This window comes from Phragmites australis, chromosome 12 (assembly GCF_958298935.1).
Source record: "Phragmites australis chromosome 12, lpPhrAust1.1, whole genome shotgun sequence".
Lineage (NCBI taxonomy): Eukaryota > Viridiplantae > Streptophyta > Magnoliopsida > Poales > Poaceae > Phragmites > Phragmites australis.
In genome coordinates, this window is record NC_084932.1 from 31,541,618 (window position 1) to 31,563,362 (window position 21,745).

Genomic DNA, 21,745 nt, shown 5'->3' on the forward strand with positions numbered 1-21,745 from the left:
ATACAGCCAGGAAATAATACAATCATGCCGAGTAAGCTACACATAAGTGACGAGTAACCTTGTTACCAATCACTTATGTGTTCATATAAGTGACAGGTAACCAGATCACTTGTGTCTTTCTTCCCAGCACTTGGGTGAAAGATATTAGTTACCCGTCACTCATATTAAGACATAAGTGACAGGTGAAGAGGTTACCCGTCACTTATGTCTTTCTCCTTAGTACATGGGAGACGATCATAGGTGACGGGTCACGATTACGATCCGTCACCTTGATCTCATTGGCGACGAAGCAAAGGGCATGGTCCATGTGCCAGCTGTGACCTACATGGCATCAATGATATATCCAGGAAGATGCCGGCGAGGTGCTATCACCGAGATAATGCTGCACTGCACGGCCCATTCGAAGATTGAAAGGATCCTCTCCATATATGCTCACGGTTGTGTTGGAGCTTGGAGGGGAGCACTGGCGACTTCACTGAGATTACAAGCTTGCTGATCAATCAAGAAAGAGCAAACACTGTTGCATATTTTCTGCAAGATCTTCTAAATTCTGAAGTGATGCCAATGAGAGCAGGAATAGAGGGAATGCTTCAGTAGGAAGTAGGGACTGCCCTTTGGGTTTTCAACCGGCTCCTCTGCTTCTTTATCCTTTCATCAATCGGTGCATGAAGGTTCAGATTTCTCTCCTCTTTCTTCTCTTAAGTCACGCCCGATTTGTATGAGTTGACAGTGCACCTCTGACTGAAGAGATCCTGTTCGGAGCAAATTAAATTCGCATTGACACATACTGATCTCCTTCTGCATCACTCTGCTGTTGCATCCTTTCGCTCTGCTCTGCTCATTGTGTGTCGCTGGCTGTGGAAAGCTCCATGGGCTCCAGTTAAGCAAGAGAGAATTCTGATTTCCTCCTTTTTCTTCTCATAACACACGCCTGGTTTACACATCTGAACAAACCGCATCTGCAAGAAGAGAAGGCTTCGTCAGAAAAATGATCAATTCAACCATTCCTCCGCTGTTGCATCCTTTTTCTTCCGTGTTAACATGGTCCGTTTAATCAAGAAAGTCTTCCCTTTTCTTCTTTTAATTTATGTCTGATTTACACGTGCTAACCACGCAGAGGTATCAGAAGGTTTGATGCACCCGTTTCTGTTGGACCTCTCACTGAAGAGATCTTGTTGGGAGCAAAAAATTCGCATTGACACATTCTGATCTCCTTCTGCAGCACTCTAATCAGTGTTTTATCAATCGATCCATAATTAGGTACTTTCTTTATCACCATAGCTCTAATTCAGTGATAACTCTTCTTGTTTTCTGCTGAATCATTCTATTTATAGCCAGTGATTGAACACCCTTTTTTCCAACGAGCAAGAACTTCGCCTTTTCATTCTTTCTCCAATTTTTGCAGGTGTAGCAGCGTTATCTGGTTTTCCATTGGTGATTGGCTGATAACTTCTGTTATTCATTTTATAAATTGGTTTATCAGTTACTTTTCATCTCCCTTGGGCTCATTCTGCTGCATGATAAAGTAGTGATGGGTTGATCATCTGAGGAAACTGTTTCCGTGGAGATGATTACTATTGGATCTTATTATCAACAATTTTCTCTTGCCGGAAGCTAGGTTCGTAAGGTAAGACTTCCAATGTTACTTTGATATCGTATCTTTGTTTCCATAGGTTGTTGCAATTTGTGACTTCTATGCTAGCGTGTAGATATTGCTATATTAGTTACTGTTAGTGATGTAAAGATGGATCATACAATGATGGGCTGTAGCAGATCAAAATGTAACAAACGAGTGTATTACTAGAGGTTCCGTATGCAGGATGGTAAGTAATTTTCTAGTTGATAACCCTCCAATCAAGGCCATGTGAGCTTACAGTATTTGAAAGTACAAAATAAAAAGATATGAGAAACTAAGTTGAGATGTGCCTTGGTTTATCTTGTGTGATGAGTGATCGACGCTTGTATAGTTTTTGTTGGTTAGCATATGCTTAAGGTCTGTTTGGCAGAGCTCCTAAAGCAGCTTTTTTCGGCTGAAATCAGGAGGAGCTCTGCCAAATAGCAGCTTTCAACTTTTAGCTCCCTGAGTGGAATCCGTGGAAGTGATTCTCTGAAATGAACTAGAAGCCGGGAAGCTGAAAAAAAAAATAGTTTCTCCTGATTCACTTCTTGTACAGAATCATTTCCTCCATATAGTTTATTCTAGAGAATCTCTTTCAGCCACAGAATCACATCCCCTAGAGAATCACTCTCCGTAGAGAATTTGAATCAGGGAGAGCTCTACCAAACAGGCCCTTAGCAATGTACTGCAATGTTGATTTTGTCTAACCAAAGTTGAAAAGAATTGGAGTTTGTATCGTTGTCTCGGTGCAGGAAACTTACACTCACCGGATAGTCCTGTGTGAGGGTTTTTGACTTCACCGGATAGTCCGATGTGTGGTAGATGTGAGCACCGTTCAGTGCAGAGGCAGAGAAAAAATTATTCACCGGAAGTTATTTTTCTTGATGCTAGAGGCATAGAATAGAATTCACATACACATATATATATGTGATGGGGTCTTGAATTCTCTTGCCTCTAGACCATCATCTTAGAGAGTTTACTTGCCCGGTTATCTCGTCTCTGTTTCATTCATCTTCAAAGTTGCGAGCTTTTGGGCACAAAGACACATGGAATAGTTTTGAATGGAACATATGGTTCATATTCTATCCATGGAGTCATATTACCTTAAAATTTTCCATCTTGCTTTGTCTCTCTGAGTATTTTGCTTCCGCTCAAGATTTGAGATGTGTTGGGTGATTAAAAATAGAAGAAAATCATCTATTTCGTAAAAAATTGTTGATGCGCCTATTCACTCCTCTCTAGTTGCCACTTTCGATCCTACAGGATAGCATGCTAACTCACGAGTTGATACTTCGACACCTCACCATACTACTCAGTAAATGAAAATAAAACGGATGCTTACTAAAGTTAAAACCTACTCCTGTAAGAAGATTTTAGTGTTATATAACTAGTAAAGCCCCATCAGGTAGTAAAATTTCATCAAAATTTCACGAATTTCAGGAATTTCGGAGGAGAACAAAATATCTAATTTTATTTTAACTGATATGTGGGACCCACAAAGCAAAGGACTAAAAGTAACTAAACTTTCGGTAAAATTTCATGAATTTTATTCTTTTCGCCAGTGAAGAAAAAAAATTGTAAAACATGGAGCCCCGTGTAAGAATATTTACTGAAGTTAATATGTACTCCTGTAAGAAGATTTTAGTGTTATATAACTTAGTAACATGGAGCCCCGTGTTCTGGATGTCCAGTAACCTACATGCCGTGTAAAACCTATGGTGCAAATCAGTAGCGAACTCTGCTAATCCCTTTTAAAACGATTGAATTTATGAACCTTGTCCAATTTTGAGATCATGTTAACACATTTGTGCATTCATTGCTAGCCAACTACTTTTTTGAACCTTGTCGGTAGTGATAATCAGTAGTGATAATCTCTATTAGAACGATTGAATTTTTGAACCTTGTCGGCTTGTCCAATTTGATATCGTGTTAACACATTTGTGCATTCATTGCCAGCCCACAGTTTTTTTTGGTGAATCTCCCTTATGTCTTCATTTGATGGCAACCATACTATATTCTTTGGTTGGATCATGCACCAAGATGTTGCAAGATCTCATTACAGAGGAGGCCATACTAATTTTAGGTGTGAAAGAAGAGCTCATAGAACTGCAGCGAAGAATGGACCAAATCCGACACTTTCTTAATGATGCAGAGCGAAGGAGCGTAGAAGAATCAGCTGTTAACAATTGGCTTGGTCAACTAAGAGATGCTATGTATGACGCCGATATTATTATTGACTTGGCTAGATCGAAAGGACGCAAGCTATTGCCGGATGATTCTTCGCCATCATCAAGCAACTCAAGTACATGCAGCGGCCTTTCCCTTTCCTCTTGCCTTTCTAATTTCCGAACACGTCATGAGGTTGCTGTCAAGATTAGAAACCTGAACAAAAGAATAGAGAGTATTGTAAAGGACAAAGTATTTTTATCACTCAGGGATACACAATCTACTGAACAAGTTTCAGCACCAAAACTGAGAAAAAGTACCAACCTTGTTGAACCCAACCTTGTGGGTAAGGAGGTCGTACATGCTTGCAGAAAAGTAGTAGATTTGGTGCTGGCGCATAAGGAAAAGAAGTCTTACAAGCTCGCTATTGTTGGGACAGGAGGAGTCGGTAAGACGACACTAGCTCAGAAAATATACAATGACCAAAAAATAAAAGGGATCTTCAACAAACATGCATGGGTTTGTGTTTCCAAAGACTATTCTGAAGTTGCAATTTTACGGGAGATTCTTCGAAAAATTGACGTACAGTACATGCCAGATGAATCAACTGAAGAGCTCCAAAGCAAGCTAGAGTCATCCATTAAAGAGAAGAATATTTTTCTTGTGTTGGATGACATTTGGCAGCATGAGGTATGGACTAACCTATTGAGAACTCCGTTAGACGAAGCAGTAGCTGCAGTAATTCTGGTGACAACAAGAAGTGATACAATTGCACGGGCAATTGGGGTGGAAGATGTGCATCGAGTTGAATTGATGTCAGAAGATGTAGGATGGGAGCTGTTGTGGAAGAGTATGAACATTAATAAAGAGACTGAAGTGCAAAACCTACGTGGTATAGGGATGGAAATTGTTCGTATGTGTGGAGGCCTTCCCCTCGCAATCAAGGTTACTGCTAGTGTTCTAGCAACTAAAGAGAAAACTGAGAACCAATGGAGAAAGTTTATAAATAAAAGTGCTTGGTCCATGAGCAAGGTTCCTATTGAGCTGAGAGGAGCTTTGTATTTGAGTTATGATGACCTACCACGATATTTGAAGCAATGCTTCCTCTATTGTGCCTTATACCCAGAAGATTTTAACATATACCGTGATGATCTTATAAGGTATTGGGTTGCTGAAGGTTTTGTACAAGAGCAAGAAGAACAACTTATGGAGGACACAGCTGAAGAATATTACGTTGAATTGATATCCAGGAATCTCCTTCAACCAGTCCCGGGATATGTTGACTATTCTTGGTGCAAAATGCATGATCTTCTAAGGCAGCTTGCTCAACATTTATCACAAGATGAATGTTTCTGTGGAGAACCACAATCATTGGAGGCTAAATCTTTGTCTAGACTACGACGTGTTTCAATTGTTACTGATAGGGATTCTATACTGCTCCCCAATGTGGACAAGGAGCATACTAGAGCAAGGACTTTCATTATTCGTCGTACCAAGTCACCAAGAGTTGAAAATACAATATTCAGAAGACTTCCTTACATTCGAGTTTTGAATTTGAATGGCACACTTATACAAAGTATTCCATCTTGTATTGGAAGTTTGATACATCTACGATACCTTGATCTTGATGACACTGGCATATCTTATCTTCCGGAGTCCATCGGTTCTCTCATAAACCTTCAGATATTGAATTTGGATCGTTGTGATGCTTTGCACAGTCTTCCTTCAGGAATCACTCGATTATGCAACTTAAGACGTCTTGGTCTTTTTGGGACACCAATAGATCAGGTTCCAAAAGGGATATGCGGGTTGAAGTTTCTCAATGATTTAGAAGGATTTCCAATTGGTGGTGGCAATGATAATAATACTCGAATGCAAGATGGATGGAACCTGGAAGAGTTGGGTCCTCTTTTGCAACTGAGGAACCTTAAAATGAATAAATTGGAAAGAGTAACTCCTTGTACTGCAGATTCACTGCTAATAGACAAAAGATATCTCAAAGTATTAAATCTATGGTGCACAGAACATACAGATGAGCCATATTCTGAGGAGGATGTAATCAATATTGAGAGGACCTTTGAGCAGCTAATACCTCCACACAACCTGGAACATCTAGTTATTGTGAATTTCTTTGGTCGGAGGTATCCCACCTGGCTAGGTACTAATACCCATTTGTCTTCAGTAATATACTTGAACCTCATAGACTGCAAATCGTGTCTGCATATTCCTCCAATCGGGCAGCTCCCCAACTTGAAATATTTGAGAATCGAGGGAGCAACTGCAATTACCAAAATTGGACCCGAATTTGTTGGCTGTGGGGTGGGTAATCCCGGATCTGTAGAGGAAGTGGCTTTCCCCAAGCTTGAAACATTGGTCATTGAGGATATGCCCAACTGGGAGGAGTGGACCTTTGCTATTGTTGTTGAAGAAGAAGAAGCAACAACGACAGCATGTAAGGAAGGGGCAGAGGATGGAGCTGCTACGAAGCAAAGGTGGAAAGACCCACCACCGAGGATGCAGCTATTCCCTCGGTTGAAGGAGTTGCAGCTTGAGCTCTGTCCCAAGCTGAGAGGTCTCCCACGGCAGCTTGGACAGGAGGCCACCAGCTTGAAGGTGCTCCAATTAAGAGGTTTGGGCAGCCTTAAGGTGGTGGAGAGCCTCCCGTTCCTCTCAGAGGTCCTTCTAATTGACGGATGTGAAGGCCTGGAGAGGGTCTCGAATCTTCCCCAAGTGCGACAGCTGCGATTAAACTATTGTCCGAATTTGAGGTGTGTTGAGCAGCTGGAAAGATTGGAGCAGCTGTGGCTGGGCGTGGATATGCAGCAGGTCTCCTCACTGTGGGTGACTGGGCTTCGACAACAACGCCACCAACTCCATGGAGAAGACCTGGACGTCTACACATGGGCTTGAGGCTGAGAGACACCCTGGTATGAACAAACAGAGCATTAATTAAGTTTTGCGTATTTTGTTGGTTGTCCATTTAATTAATGCATTCTGGAATCCCTTATTTGAAATCTGCACTCTGATTAATTAATGCATTCTAGAATCCATTATTTGATTAATTAATGCTATCTTGTTTGAATTTCGCACTTGTTTGGACATAAATTTAGTTTTGGGTCTTTCATTACTACCTTGTTTGAATCTCCATTTAATGCTCGGACTGTCCAATTAATACTTTAGATTAAATAAGTTCATTAGGGTTATCAATCAACCTGTATACTTTAGATTAACGAGGTTTTATACTTTAAATTAGCGGATTACTTTAGATTAAATAGGTTCAGCATGGACTTGTTTTTCATCGGAAGCATGTTGCAAACCTGTATACTTTAGACTAATCTGTAGTGTGCAGTTATGACTAGCATTTGATGAAACTGTCACCATCCTTACCTTATGAAATTGTCGAGCTTCTCTTTTTCCTCCTGTTGTCAATTTGTACCGGAAACGAATAGTTAAATGGAAACTTGAAAACCTTTTTTGATATAGGTTTTAACACCTTTCAAAATTTTAACTTCAACTCGAAATTTTATTAGAAGAAAAGAAAGAGGATATTGCTTATTGAGTCTTGGACCAACTCAATATATAACCTTGTTCTTTCTCCTCCTGTATGGTTACTAATTATCCCCTATATGTGTCCAAATGGGGTCTAAGCTAACATCGGCGTTTTGGACATTTGCTCAGGTCTAACTCCTCGATGGTTGCTGCTTTCTCTTTTAGAGTTCTTAAATTATAAATTCTCTTATTTATATAGACATGTTTATTTTTCTGTGCTTATTTATTTTGCAGGTTATCAATCCTAGGGACTCATACAGTTGTTATTCTCTGTATTATTCTATTACCCGCTCGTGACCTTTTTCTCCATGCATGCAAAAATACAAAAAAATCCAAAAAAAAGAAAAATCATAAAAATTAAAAAAAAAGCAAAAATGAAAAGCCAAAAAAAGAGAGAACTTAAGCTTTAATCCATGTATGTTCTACTTAGTTGAGTTTGTCATTAATAGTGTGTAATACCGTGTTTCTAGTTTCCTTTGGTGTCTAGTGTTTGTCCTTTTATTTTGATTTTTTTTAGGTAGGTAACTCCGCCTATGTCATCTTGGGTGTAAAACTTGATGGTGTAGCTGGTCCCAAGCCCGGAAAAAGGAGGAGGGAACTATCTTTTATACATGGATATGTTTATTGAAAATTACAATGATGCTTTGTACTACATATTGTCCACACATTTCATGAAAGCTACTGGACTTTTGTTTTAGTTAGCTGTGATTTTGTGATGGGATAACTAGACAAGGCACTTAATTCACAAGATCTGACCAAAATACTTTTGGCCGGACACGTTCACAATCTTCCTCTGCTTGCTCTAGTCATGTAGTCATGCATCTTCCTCAGAACCTTGGACCACCAGCAGTAAGCCTCATGTCATTTGCATCACGGTACCACACTCAGCCTGTTGAGACTAGCATGTGCAATTGTTATGTAATACCCGAAAATGTGAAATTCAAAAATTTGACCGTGGGACCCACGAGGGGTGCGAAATATGACCTTTAGACCGCAGATGTGTAGATCTCATTGAGACAATTCCGTTTTGCTATCAAACGTCTCGTTTGGTCAATCGATGAAGCCATAGTGAGTTCAATAAGTCTAAACCATTGGATGAGAGAGAAAAAAAATTTAAAAAGAAGAGATAAGGTCGAGTGGGATCATCACCACCCGATCCTACTCGCATTCAGCCCAACTCGCCCCCATGCCTTCCAACCCTAGCCACCGCCTGACCGTCGCCTCCGGCTGCCAGCCCAGCCTGCAGTTGCCGCCTCCGGCCACCGCCAATTGTGGCTAGAGGAAGGGACGGGAAGGGGGTGCAGAGAGGAGAGGGCCAGCCGGCTGGCCAAGAGAGAAAGAATAAAGAAGAAAGGAAGAAAGGAAGAGGAAGAAAGGACAAGGAAAACGATGAAGAAAGGAGAAGGAGGAGGAAGAAGAAGATGAAAGGGAGAAGGTGGTTTTTGGGAGTTTTGTCAAATCCGTCGTCGATTCAAGTTCTTCGTCATGAAGGTAATTTCTAATTAGTCCTTAGATGCTTGTGGATAGTTGGGAACGGTCGATTCCGTCATCAGATTAGTGTTCTGGTCGATCAGTTGCGTGCAGTGATATAATTTGAAAATTGAGGTTTGACCGGTGTCGAATTCAACCATAAGCCAAAAATGATGGTCGTAGGTCTTGTCGGTATCTTTCCGATGGCGTTGGTCTTGTTCAATTCGGATGAGTGGTTTAGGAGTAATTAATAAAAGGATGTCGTCGTCCGTCAAAAGTTAGTTTGCGTGGTGTTTTTGTTCTTCAATCTTCGACCTCGTGAGAGGAAGTCTCGCTTGGCGTCATGCAAGCTACATGGTAGAAGTCTTTCCGTAGATCTCGGTTGTCGTGTTTGTGGGGTTTTTAGGTGTAGGAGTGTGTCTCCTTTTGTTTTTGTTGTTGTGGCCTTTTGGTGCTTATCTATGCACATGTTCAGGTGGTGCCGCTTTGGGACGTAGCTAGTTCCCGCCATCATCATCGGTGAAGGCACGTGAATGCAGCGGATGGCTACGCTTTTAACTTGTTATTTGGTTACCTTCATCTTTTAGTTGCCGCACTTACTAATAATTTATTAAATTAAATATGAGCATGTTACTTACTTTCCGCCTTCTGAAGATTGAATATTTCCTCTGGATTATGAGGTAAAGGAAGTGGGTATGTCTTTTTTCTTGTCCTTGTTCATATTCATTGTATGCGAGGCATGGAGTATATACCTATGTTGGAAGTTGTCTTTCAATTATGCATGAGTTTGTTGCCTTAATATTTACTTTTTTGAAATTTACTTGAATCTTGAATTAAGAAGCGAAGGAAGCGAGATACGTCGCTTTGTAGTCGTTCTTTATCATAGTATGAAATTCTTGAAGTATAATGCATATCTTGAGAAGTTATGTTATTAAATATGCATGAAGCATGACATACATATGCATCTCATCCATTGAAAGTTTTATCGTCGTCTTATGACCGTGACTGTACCGATACAACGATGTACGTTGCTTGTGGAGGGGTAAGGGTGAGGAAGAGCATGACTTATGCATACATTTGCATTCATATGATATCTTTACTTTAACTGCTTCGATGGCACTCTTATATTGCAATAAAGTCTTTAATATTGTTTTGATGATGTTATGGTGAAATCTTAACTAGCCGATGATAGCATGTGGATGTTGTATCGTCAGGCTTAATTATGCTTTTCATATAATGTTAACCTGTTTAGCTTATAAAATTTTCAAAGATGAATGTTTAATCAACTGTAGCTAAATAGAATTATCTTGTTAAAGCAATTTACTTGCTGAGATTTTTAAATCTCACCCTTGCTATCTTTCCAGGTGCGCTTTGGAGCGATAGCGAGCATGCATGATGGGTAGTAGCACGTCTTGCATGAACACCTCTACTTTTGGTTTAGTTATATTGTGTTGACAGTTTGGACTCTTAGTCATCTATTATATGTTTGCCTCGTTGCGGTATGGGTGTGTGATCAAGGCATGTTTATGGCATTAAAGATCTAAGTTTTTCTATCAAAAAAGTCAAGATATGATCATAGTGGGATATCCAGATTTTGGCTATATAACTAATCCCTATAACACCAGATCACAAACTGATTTCATGGTAATATAGCCTTCTCATTCGAATCATCAAAACAGATTCCAGAGGTTACTTCCACCTATCATTCTGAAACATCACATACATGTATATAGCTTCACAAAATGATAAATCACATACAACTATTATGTGATATTGGTTCCATTGAATCATCAACCATCATCTATAATGATAATTTGGTATGCATTACTCGAATGCAAACAGGTTACATAAAGAATAATATAACCAAACATATTTCCCCTATATGTTCTATCCTCGTAATAGGGAGATAGAAATCTTGTAAACTAAATCATGTGATAATATCACTGATTTATTCACTAAGTCCTTACCAACTTTCACATTCCATATTCATGGAATTAGTATGCGGCGACTCCGAGATTTGCAAGGTTCAGATAGAGTCTCCTCTTGAATTTCAACATGTTCATATATCATATTGTACTCTTTTCCCTATATGAGTTTTACTCACGAGATTTCTCATAAAAGGTTTTAGGGCCTGTTTGGTTGCCCGCATGCCTTCAGCTTAACGAGTATGAGTCATGCAGGTTGAGTTAAGACAGGCTGGAGAGATGCAATAGGGTCTGTTTGATTGGCTGCATATGCTCAGCATGGCTGAGAAGAGATTGTGTTTGGTTGCCCGCATGAGTATATATTGCATTACAAAGGAACTCACTTTTTTACCAAATAACATAGGGTTGAAAATATTTTTATAAATTAGTAAATCACAGGATAAGAATATTAGTGAATTTTTTATTTTGGAGAATTTTAATTAAATATTAACTTAGGCTTTTTGGATCAAACTAATTAAAATAGGTTGCTAGTGAGCTCTAGTTTGCTCACGAAAATATTTATAATTTTTGGATCACTCTTATACCCCCAAATAAAATCTAAAGTTAAATAAAAAATATCACGTACAGTGTTTTTACACCGGGCAAGCCAGGCCCGGCGCGTACGCCCGATTCCGGCAAGAGGGTGCAGGCGAGAGGGTCGGTCCGGGCAACCAAACACGCGGCTTAGCACGAGCGACTGCACCGACGGATGCTTGCACAAGCGAAGCGAAGCAACCAAACACATCCTTAATGAAGCAATATCTACACAAGAACATATATCATATCTCCTATTTTCCCTATAGGGTTTTTAAAGGATGTATCAAAGACATATCTATTGTTCTCTAAACTCGTATATGAGTTTTTCCCTTTAAGTTTTTTCTCATATGAGTTTACAAAGAGATAATAATCAATATATGCTGTACTATTTTCTCCTTATTTTCTCACTAAATTTTAAAAGGAGTTTTAACAACATATCACTGTTATTCCTCCTATTTTTCCAAGACGTTTTTGGAGGTTTTAATATGATCCATATATCATAATTATTGTTCTCTAAACTCACTAAAATAAGTTTTTCCTATTTAGGTTTCTCATATGAGCTTACAATAAGGAAATAATCAATATATGCTATATCATTTTCTACTTATATTTTCTCATTGGGTTTTAAAGGAGTTTTAATGACATATCAACATACTATTTTCTACTCATATTTTTCCTACAGGGTTTTAGAGGAGTTTTTAACAACATGTTTACATTATGGACAATTGATTAAGGAGGAGTGTTAGAGTTTGATTACAGCTAGTGATCAATTAGCAAATAGGTGTCTTCACCAAATGAACATGTGCTTTAGTGAAGAGAGACATGTCTCTCAATAACAACCCTTCATTATGTATATATATGTAAATATTTTATTGAATCAATTGTCTACTCTATGTGCTCTCTCTTTGTCTACAATTCTACTACAACAAGAATGATTAGGTATTTAGGTGTCACGACAAGTCATCCAAATGGCTGCTTTGCTCCATCCAATTGGTTTACTTAAAGATGAGGGACCAAATTGGTCATCTGATGAAACTTGAAGGACCAGGTTGACTTTTTACTCTTTTCGCAAATATGACAGCAAGTCTAATGAAACACAAACGATAAGCTTTTTTGCAATATATACTCAAGTTGTACACATGTAGATATGCCCACTGAACCAAGGGTTTAATTGCTCCCCTCGACCTCTTGACTCCCACCAAAGAAACGTTGCTTCACGTAAATGGCAAGGCCGCTGAAGATGGAAGCACCCAACAACACTCGTCTACGCCTACAAGCAAATCATGCATGCATAATCAGTATAACTAAAAGAGAAAATGGTTAGGATATATCAAAAACGATGCATATATATTCCAAAGCAAAAAAAGTGCCTAATTAATGTATATATACATACATACCTGTCACGCTTGATCTTCTCTATTATCGCTACTTCGAGTTGTTTTAACATAATCTCCCGCTCATCAAAGATACGGTATACTTGGTCGAGTGTCAGGGGCACCTTCGTCTTCTTGCGTGGCACGATAGAGGTTTCGTGTCCCGAATTTTGAAGTTTTGCTTGAGTATCTAGTTGGGAATACTGTGCGACATGGAATGGGTTGTTTATTATAATTTAGAATGTTTTAGTGCACAACATATAGCGTAAATTAGGCAAAGTTAAGAAATAGGTGCCAAAAAACGTAATAAAGCGAGAAACAAGAGTTATTTCAGAGATGGATAATTCGAAGATGGATGCATGAAACTAACTCCAGATCGATCAACAAAGAAGAAGGGGGAGCACGAAGAGTTGGATCGGTTACCTTGCTCAGCTCGGCCTTCCTGACGCAGTCGTCGGATCTGTAGAGCCGGCGCGTAGGCATCGGCGAGCGGGGCAAGAACCGCTGCTCCTTGGCGAAGAGGGCTCGCGGGAACGAAGAAGACCGGCGGAGCGCGCGGCAGGCGGACCGGAGCACCGCCGACGACGACATGCTTTTTACTGCCACTAGACTGGTTAGGGCGTTCGTAATATTTTGTATACGTATACTAATGATTGAAATGATGCTTTTGTGCTACATATCTTCTATATATTCTAAATGCAGTGGCGTTCTCGCTCTATTGAGGGTCTCGAATCTTCCCCAAGTGACACAGTTGCATGTGCAGTGCTGTCCAAATTTGAGGTGTGTTGAGTAGTTGTAACACCCTACTTCACAACTAAGCCTAATCATAAGAAAATAGAAAATTTTGACAGTATTTCCTCTGTATGGAGGTACAACTGACCACAAGATAAGATCTCAGACAGCCAAAAACAGATATAACCAGCATATATATAACCTTCACGACGCTAGCAGCGTCTCACCACAACATATAACAAAACAAACGGCAACCCATCAACAAAGCACAACTCAAACACCGGGAGACTATCGGCATTGTGATGAGGGCGTGTGTGCAACTACCAATATCCATCCCCAAAATGATGCACGTCAGCAGCTAAACATACCTGTAAAAGATTTAACAGGGGGTGAGACGAGCTCAGCAAGTAACAGCTATGTATATAAACACATCTCACTCAGTTTTAAAAGTATTTGGGAATAAACATCCTTCTCACATCAACAAGCAAAACACATAGTTTTAAAGAGGTTATCATTTCAGAATATTTGTCGAGGAAACAACGACAAACTCCAACCCGTTCTTCCACACAAAATGGTATTCAAACCCCAGAATTCTGTATTCTCCAGATTTCGTAAAAAAGAAATGTATGAATGCCATGATGCAACTCCATTTGAGAGCTGGATGATGCCAACATCTCATGCAACTCCATGTACCGGTACGAATCACGCGTGATGGCAGTGATCGGCCTTTATCACCATATGAAGTGCATAAATGCATATGTATGCATGTGAATTGACGTCAATTCTTTATTTCTTTTTTAATAGCTCATGATAAAAACCACAACTGATTCATGAAGACAAACTGATTTCATGAAGATAAAGGTACAGTCCAGATTAATAAGAAAAGCATTGATTTAAATAATCAAATGCAACGACATCCATGATTTAAATGGATTAGAAAAGAAAACCATATACTTTAATTTTGTTTGCAAAAGAAGTAAGACATGAATATAAACATAGCATAGAACCACACCCCCACGTTACTTGCCTTTTACCAAAAGCGACGAAGCAAAAACAATCACGGACACCCAAAAGTGGTACCACCTGTACAGGTATGTTATTAGCATTAAAACACATTTAAAACACATAAAATACGAAGCGTCAACCCTACGTCGGAAAACGTCGCGTCTACGCCGACATTTCGGACAACTGAACAGAGAACTGTATCGCATGAAATGATACACTATTTCCAATTCAGGGTCGAACTAAAATGCTCATTACTTAGACTTCACTTCGATGAATTGAATACTTCAACTCGGATGTCGTATCTTCGAGTCAACCACGATTATCAAAACGAATCAAACTATTGATCACATGAAATGATACGACACGAATTAACTGATTTGATTTAATCCAACCACAAACATCCAGAAAATTTCCGAGAATTCGCCTTCGAAAGATTGACGACGAATCCGACGAAATTCCAAAATTTCCACCTTTTTCCCCTTTTCTTTTTTTTCTTTTTTTTCTTTTCTTCTCTTTCTTCCTTCTTCTTCCTGGCTTCCTTCTCCCGCGCCGCTTGCTTGTTTCGGCCGGCTGGCTGCTGACTCGACAGAACACAGAGAGAGAGAGGGAGGGTGCAGCAGCAGGCAGCGGCGGCGGCCGGCGGGCGGGCAGCGGCGGCGGCCGGCGAACGCGGCGCAGCAGCGCGCGCAGCAGCAGCAGCAGCAGCACGGCGGCAACAGGGGCGCGGTGGCCGGCGGCGGCGACGCGCGCTGGTCCGGCGCGGCGGCGGGGGTTGCGGCGGCGCAGCGGCGGCGGCGTGCAGCAAGAGAGAGAGAGAGTCACGAGAGAGAGAGAAGCACACGGCAGCTCAAAAGCTCTGGATGGGTCGGGGTGACGACCGATCCATCCGGCTTTATCTTTTTTTAAAAAAAAACGAACGGTCTAAATTTATTGGGCTCGCTGCGGGTCTCAAAGTACCCAGAACGGACATATGAATAGCAAAATAGGGAACACAACCGCAGTCTCCGATCGACCATTCGAGCAACGGATTAAAAAATCAAAATTTGGTCAACATCTTCTCTCTCTTTTTTTTCTCAAAATTCAGTATTACAGTAGTTGAACAACTTGCAGCAGCTGTGGCTTTACAAGTATATGCAAAGAGGCATGCTCACTGTTTCAAATGAAAATACCGAACACTCTGATTGCCGACCCTTCTTCAAGTTTTAACTGATTATTTCGCTCTGCTTCTAACCCATTGTGATCCTGATGCACGCATTCATGCATATATATCCCAACTTCTTCCACAGACCACAGATAGTGATAATCTCAAATAATGACTGTCGATTGCCCAATGTTGGTTCAAGAACTGGCGTTGATAAGGGGCTGTGCAGTAGTGCTTGCACCAGCCAACGGCTAGGCATCTTTTTTCTTCGAAACGACGGCACAAGATCTGTCGATTTTATCATCAAGAAGAGAGGTAAACCCGATCCAAAAATCATACAACCGCACGATTAATTAGGGGAAACTGGCAAAGATCCCAACTGTGGAAACGTCACAACCACCATAAACCAAAATGACGCACTACCACACACCGGAACATACATAACCGATGGAGTCCGACGTGAGTCATCATTGCCAAGCTCACTGCGCTAGTGAATGTACTTGATGTTGCCTAGAGGTGGAGTGAATAGGCGTTTCCTGAAAAATAAAACTTCGCAGCGGATTATAGTGTCCGGATACTCTGGGTCATTCTGGAGACTCCGGGTCATACAGATCTGGATACTCCGGATGAACCCAGATACTCCAGCCTGAACAGGAAATAAAAAACTAAGCACTTTTAAGAAAATCTACTTTAGTCTATGAGTTACCACATGTTCTAATAGATGTATGAAGACCTATTGACCAACAACCTACAACCACACACTTGCAATCAAGTAGATAGGGATAAATCACCCAAAATCAACTAGAATAAGTAAATATGCAAAAAAGTAAAAGAGACCAGAATTTGTATCCCGACGTTCGACCACTCCACAAAGAAGTGTCTATGTCTCCGTTGATGAGTTCACAAAGAGCTGTATCTCTTTCAACCCTATCCTCAACCTAGCGACCACTAAGATCAAATTAGGGTTGCTTACTCAAATCGTTGGGGTAATACAAACTTTCCGAGGCACTCCACAAGCTTAGGTGCTCTCCGGGCGATGCCTAACTGTCTAGGCGCTTAAGGCTCCAAGAGTAAAGAACACGGATCGACGGCTTGGCGATGAACTCAAGTGATCAAGATTGAATTTAGACTTACCAGCAATCAATCACTCTTTCCCAATCCCAACTCTCAAATACTTGCAAGATTTAATGCTTTAGAGGAGTTAGGAGGGCTATTGAATGGCTATAAATAGTTTATCCATGAGTTGTTCAGTAGCAAATGAAGGAGGGGGTGAGAGGGTATTTATACCCTCCCCTTCAAAAACTAACCATTAATGTGCGTTTTAAACTGACTCGGAGTATCTGGGTCAACCCGGAGACTCTAGGTTAGACTTTTAGGCTCTAACCGAGACTCTCTGTTGGAGTATAGTCCGGAGAATCCGGTCACCCAGAGTATCCAGGCCAACCCGGAGACTCTGGGTTGAACTCCAACCACAAACCGAGAACCCCTACCAGGAGCTCTGTCCGGAGACTCCAGTCACCCGGAGTATCGGGGTCAACCCGGAGACTCCGGGTTGAACTCCAACTATTTGCCGAGGACCTCCTGCCAGAGCTTGACTCAGAGACTCCGGGTCCCGACAAAACTTTTAGATGAACCGGTGTTCGTGGGGTGATGTGTGTCTCTCATCTTTGGTCTAAAAAGATACTTGAGCACTGAGACACCATCAAAACTATTAATACGCGTCTCTCTTTATAGAACGGCATTCCTAGACTCAAATTCGAAAATAAAATAAATTTAAATCTATTGAGTAATCATATGCCGCTTCTTTTTTCTTTTTGAGGGACGTCAACATCATCTTACTTTTTCAATAGGACTAATATTTGTCCAAAACCTCGTTAAACTCATTAGTCCCTTAATCGTTTGACATCAATTATCCAAAACCCACATAGGGGCCTAGATGCACTTTCAATCTCCCCTTTTTTTGTGATTCATAACAATACAATTAAAGCTTACAAAGATATTTTAAATTAAAAATTTTGAATCCTAAGATATATTTTGAGCTCTCCCTAAATGTGTCCATTAAATAAATTTGAATTTTGACCTCAAATGCACATATTTAAAGGAATTTTACAAGAGCTCCCTCTATATCTTAGCATTCGTAAGGTACAACAAGCATGAGTGTACATGATAAATGTGATGCGTATGACATGATGTATCTCACACCATCTTTAGATTCCTCGATTTCCACGATTCTTGACTTGTTGTAGGTTGTTGAAAGTTTGGTTCCATGTACTTTCTTAGATTTAGGCTTCAAAAGCGTAGTACTGATTGCAAATGATACGATTTTTCATTTCAAAAAGCAAATGGTACAATTCAGTAGTCTAAGTTGGTACTAATTTATTGTTGCAGTTCTGAACATACATCAGTATAAGTTTGTATTGGAGAATAGTCTAGTCTAGTAGTCTGTCTGCTTTCACAAATCGCAACCTTGTTGATTCAAAACTACCGAACAATAAATTTGATTCAAAACCCCAAAATTACATTTGCGATCCAAGGCCAAACTCAAATATTGCAATAGAGAGTGTACCGCATAAGATTTTAGTTTGTTTTCACTAACAACACCCCCACCCATTGCTGTTGATTCAGGACGAGACGATGGAAAAATTTTAATTCTCCTCCTTTCCAGTGGGGTGGGCCAAAAGTGGAAGGCCCAACTTGGTTGTGCCTCCAAGCACAAAGGGTCGAGCTGGCTGATTTATACAGCCGTGGGTGTTGCCCTCGATCCCATGGTTGTTGCGCTGCTGATCCATTCGAATCGAACGGTCAAATTATTCAGTTGTTTTAATATTACCTCAGCTCCTTGTCAACTTAGAGGGTGTTTGGCAGAACTTCAGCTCTGAATCAGCTTCATAGATCCACAATGGAGCTGTAATTGTCAATTTGAGTGTTTGGCTAGCAAGTTGGCTCACCTGCGTCAAATCCTCAAGGAACAACACATATTAGAATAAAATATAAACAGTTCGCAAGCATCACCTACGAATTTACACACTTGGCAAAAGTGTTGCTATGCATTAAACTGGTATTTGGATTGGAAAGATGCAAGTTTCAACAACACTAGGCCATAGCAATCTACATCAATCAAATGGGAAGAAACACACCTTGCCGGTGAGGAGGACCTTAGACGGCCGGGTGACGGGTAATGGTTGGGGGCGGGCGGAGAGTGACGGCTAGGCGACGGGCAGAGGGCGGCGGTTGGGTGTCGAGTTGAAGTTGGCAGCAGCGGGCTCCGTTTTTGGCCTCCTGCAAACAACGACGGCGGCAAGCTAGGGTGCTTGGGTTGCCAAAGCAACACTCAAGAGGGGGATGGCGAGGGAGATGAATCGAGAGGGGGAGGGGTGAACGACCGAAGGGGTATTACCCTAGTGACATTGGTGAGTGATTTTTCCCTAACTCCATGAGGATATTGGTAACAGGCTTTTTTGGAGCATCCTTTTATCTGATCCACAAATTTGTACTACGAAGAAACTATCTCCACAAATCAGGCTACTCTAAGAAAACATGGAGCTACCCTGTTTGGCAGGACTTCACTCAAATCTAACATGGATCCTGGATCTGTAGTTCTGCCAAACACCCCCTTAATCTCTGGCCACCCCCACCATTGACATTGTAGTGGTAGGGTTTGGGATGAGGTTTGCCGGGGTTGGCTACAGAGGTAGGGATGCTTCATTTTACTAGGTCTCCGGTCTCCACCTTTGTTTAATTGCAAACTAAATAAAGATTTTGTAAAACTATCTTCTTGTTTAAAGCAATAGACTTGGAAGATGAAATTATTATAAGAAGGTATATTTTTAAGAGTATGTGACACGAATGAAAAACCAATGGTGGTCCTGATTCCTCAACGGGCACAAGCGTGGAACAGGAATGTACAAGTGGTAGATGGTTATGAAAGGAAGAGTGTGACTGATGTTTCTATCTATGAAACTTAACAAGACTTATAATGTGAACATATTGACTAGAGTAATGTGTATTTTGAAACTGAGGGACTTAATATGCATAGTAAAATGGGACCTTCTATCCTTCAACTGACTGAATGTGAGGTTCGTTACAGTCAACGAAGTTCGTCTGATGTTCATTGCATGGTCTATCTTCTTTCTTCTTCCTCGGAACTAGATGCACTACGCTTCATCTTCCGCGCAACAAAGCGTGAGACTCCCCCACCCCGCCGGCTTCCACTGTCTCCGGCGGCGCTCCCACTGCCCCCTTCACACTAACTCGATGTCGCCAGGTTGCTTCCTTGCCTCTCCCGCCGCCGGCACCGCTCACCGGCATGCCTCTGCCACCGTGGCCGGCGGCATCCCTACCACCTCGCTTCTCCACCCGCTGTCCATCGTTGCCACTGGACTGGCCACCTCCCATGGCCTTCATCTAAGGCGGGCAATGATGAACTTCATCCTAAAGCTAAACCCCATCACTAACTCCTCATCAGCGCGTTGACTGTAACGTTTGGCATCGTTGTGCACCAAAATTCTAACACAAATCCCTTTTTGAAGTTGGCACAGAGACAGAAATATTTTCCCTCCTTGGATACTCATTCACAAGACACGATAGAACACAAAAGGCACATCAATGAGAAGAAGGAAGACATTTATCAGAGACTATCAATGAAAATTGACAAGATTCAGATGGCTTGGATGACAACTCGCGTTTACTTCAGTAACTTGAGGTTAAGATAAAAGAAAATAATAAAAATGATGAGAAGTAAGCAAGCACTTATTTGGTTTGATTTATGTAAACTTTTTTTTTCTGGTTATTCTAACTATCACTCCTGTTTCGCGATGGAGAAACTTGCTCTTCACGGCATATCGCTTAGAAATATATAGAGCACAGACGTGCCAGTATACGCACAATATACAAATAATTGAAAGACAATGTAACGGAAACACTGATCTTTATTAATTCAATAGAATCATAAAGTACAAGTTTCCATGATTACATTGAATACGCCACATACAAGCATATCTGACTACATCTGACGACTATGTCTTCTTGGTTCCCAAGGCGTCGCAAAGCCCTCCGATTAATTACGTTTGTCTTCACGGACTACGTCCGATTAAGCCGCATGTGATGGTCATATCGACGATCTCTCGAGCCTGCATAGTTGTAAAGAGACAAACATAGCGATAATATGACAGAATTATAGAAAATAATAATAGTGGTCTCAGAATTTAACATCATCAACCGGTAGGCAACGTAGAGCACCATCGGTCTCATATCTTCGACCTCAGCTAAAAGAAAGGCAACAGCGACAAACTAGGAGCACGACACAATGCTTAGTTACGACCGGTGCCAAAAAAAAAATTGCAACCGGGAGCCTAGCATTTCTCTTAGCATCACTAGTGTGCTTTCCCCCTCAGCCCTCATCTTCATCGGTCACAACAACAAATACTGCAAAAACCCTTAGATGACAGGCGACAGGCAACCACATTTAGCCTCAATCTCATCATGCTAGCCTCATTCAACAACAAGAGGCAACCATCAACAGAGCCCACCCATAGACGGCAAAATAATCATATGGCCACCGACAACAGAAAGATAGAAAACCCTCATTGCAACCATCCAAATAACAGGCCACAGAACACCATAGTCATCGCCAACACCAGCAGCACAAGGCTCACAGATGAGCAACAGTGCCAAAAAGGCGACAACAGATGAAGGGGAATAGTGTAGCAGACTGACCGATGACAGGTATACAAGCACCTAAACCTTGGCGGCCAGCAGCCTCAGCAGACATGCAAACAGCCGGCCAACCTTCATTAGGGACCAGACAAACATAGTAGCGGCATCCGGCTTCATCAATATTATCAAGCCACACGCATCAACAGCCAAGCCATCTCTAAGGGTGTATGTAGCACTAAGGGTGTATAAATAGCACACATATAGGAACATTTGCCAAAACATTTTTGTCGAATTTGTTGGCATTGTATTAAGGGTGCATTAAACATATAGCGTAATAGTCCATATATCCGTTGTAAACCAGAATGTTTCGGTACACGACTAAAAGATCTTCAATTGTAAAAATCATTCACAAACTAGGTTTAACTTTTTTCACAACAAAAAAGTGAGGGCTCACAAAACGTTTACGAAGGACTCACGAGCATATTGATGCCGTTTATGCTAACTGACTAACTGTTAATGCGCCTTATCATCCTAC

The 21,745-nt window shown here is 41.0% G+C and overlaps 2 protein-coding genes across 2 annotated transcripts; one reads left to right on the forward strand and one right to left on the reverse strand.

The window, feature by feature from the left end:
* The first annotated feature begins 844 nt into the window (after window positions 1–844).
* On the forward strand, window positions 845–8,030 carry LOC133887004 (putative disease resistance protein RGA4). The gene is made up of 5 exons (XM_062326915.1): window positions 845–1,044; window positions 1,118–1,260; window positions 1,406–1,627; window positions 3,575–6,711; window positions 7,568–8,030. The coding sequence occupies exon 4, from the start codon at window positions 3,617–3,619 to the stop codon at window positions 6,692–6,694; it is 3,078 nt and encodes a 1,025-aa protein (XP_062182899.1). The 5' UTR covers window positions 845–1,044; window positions 1,118–1,260; window positions 1,406–1,627; window positions 3,575–3,616; the 3' UTR covers window positions 6,695–6,711; window positions 7,568–8,030.
* A 4,176-nt stretch (window positions 8,031–12,206) lies between these two features.
* LOC133887499 (uncharacterized) lies at window positions 12,207–13,348 on the reverse strand. Its single transcript, XM_062327478.1, has 3 exons — window positions 13,101–13,348; window positions 12,702–12,880; window positions 12,207–12,574 (listed from the first exon to the last, which is right to left on the reverse strand). The coding sequence occupies exons 1-3, from the start codon at window positions 13,266–13,268 to the stop codon at window positions 12,472–12,474; spliced, it is 450 nt and encodes a 149-aa protein (XP_062183462.1). The 5' UTR covers window positions 13,269–13,348; the 3' UTR covers window positions 12,207–12,471.
* Window positions 13,349–21,745: the final 8,397 nt, after the last annotated feature.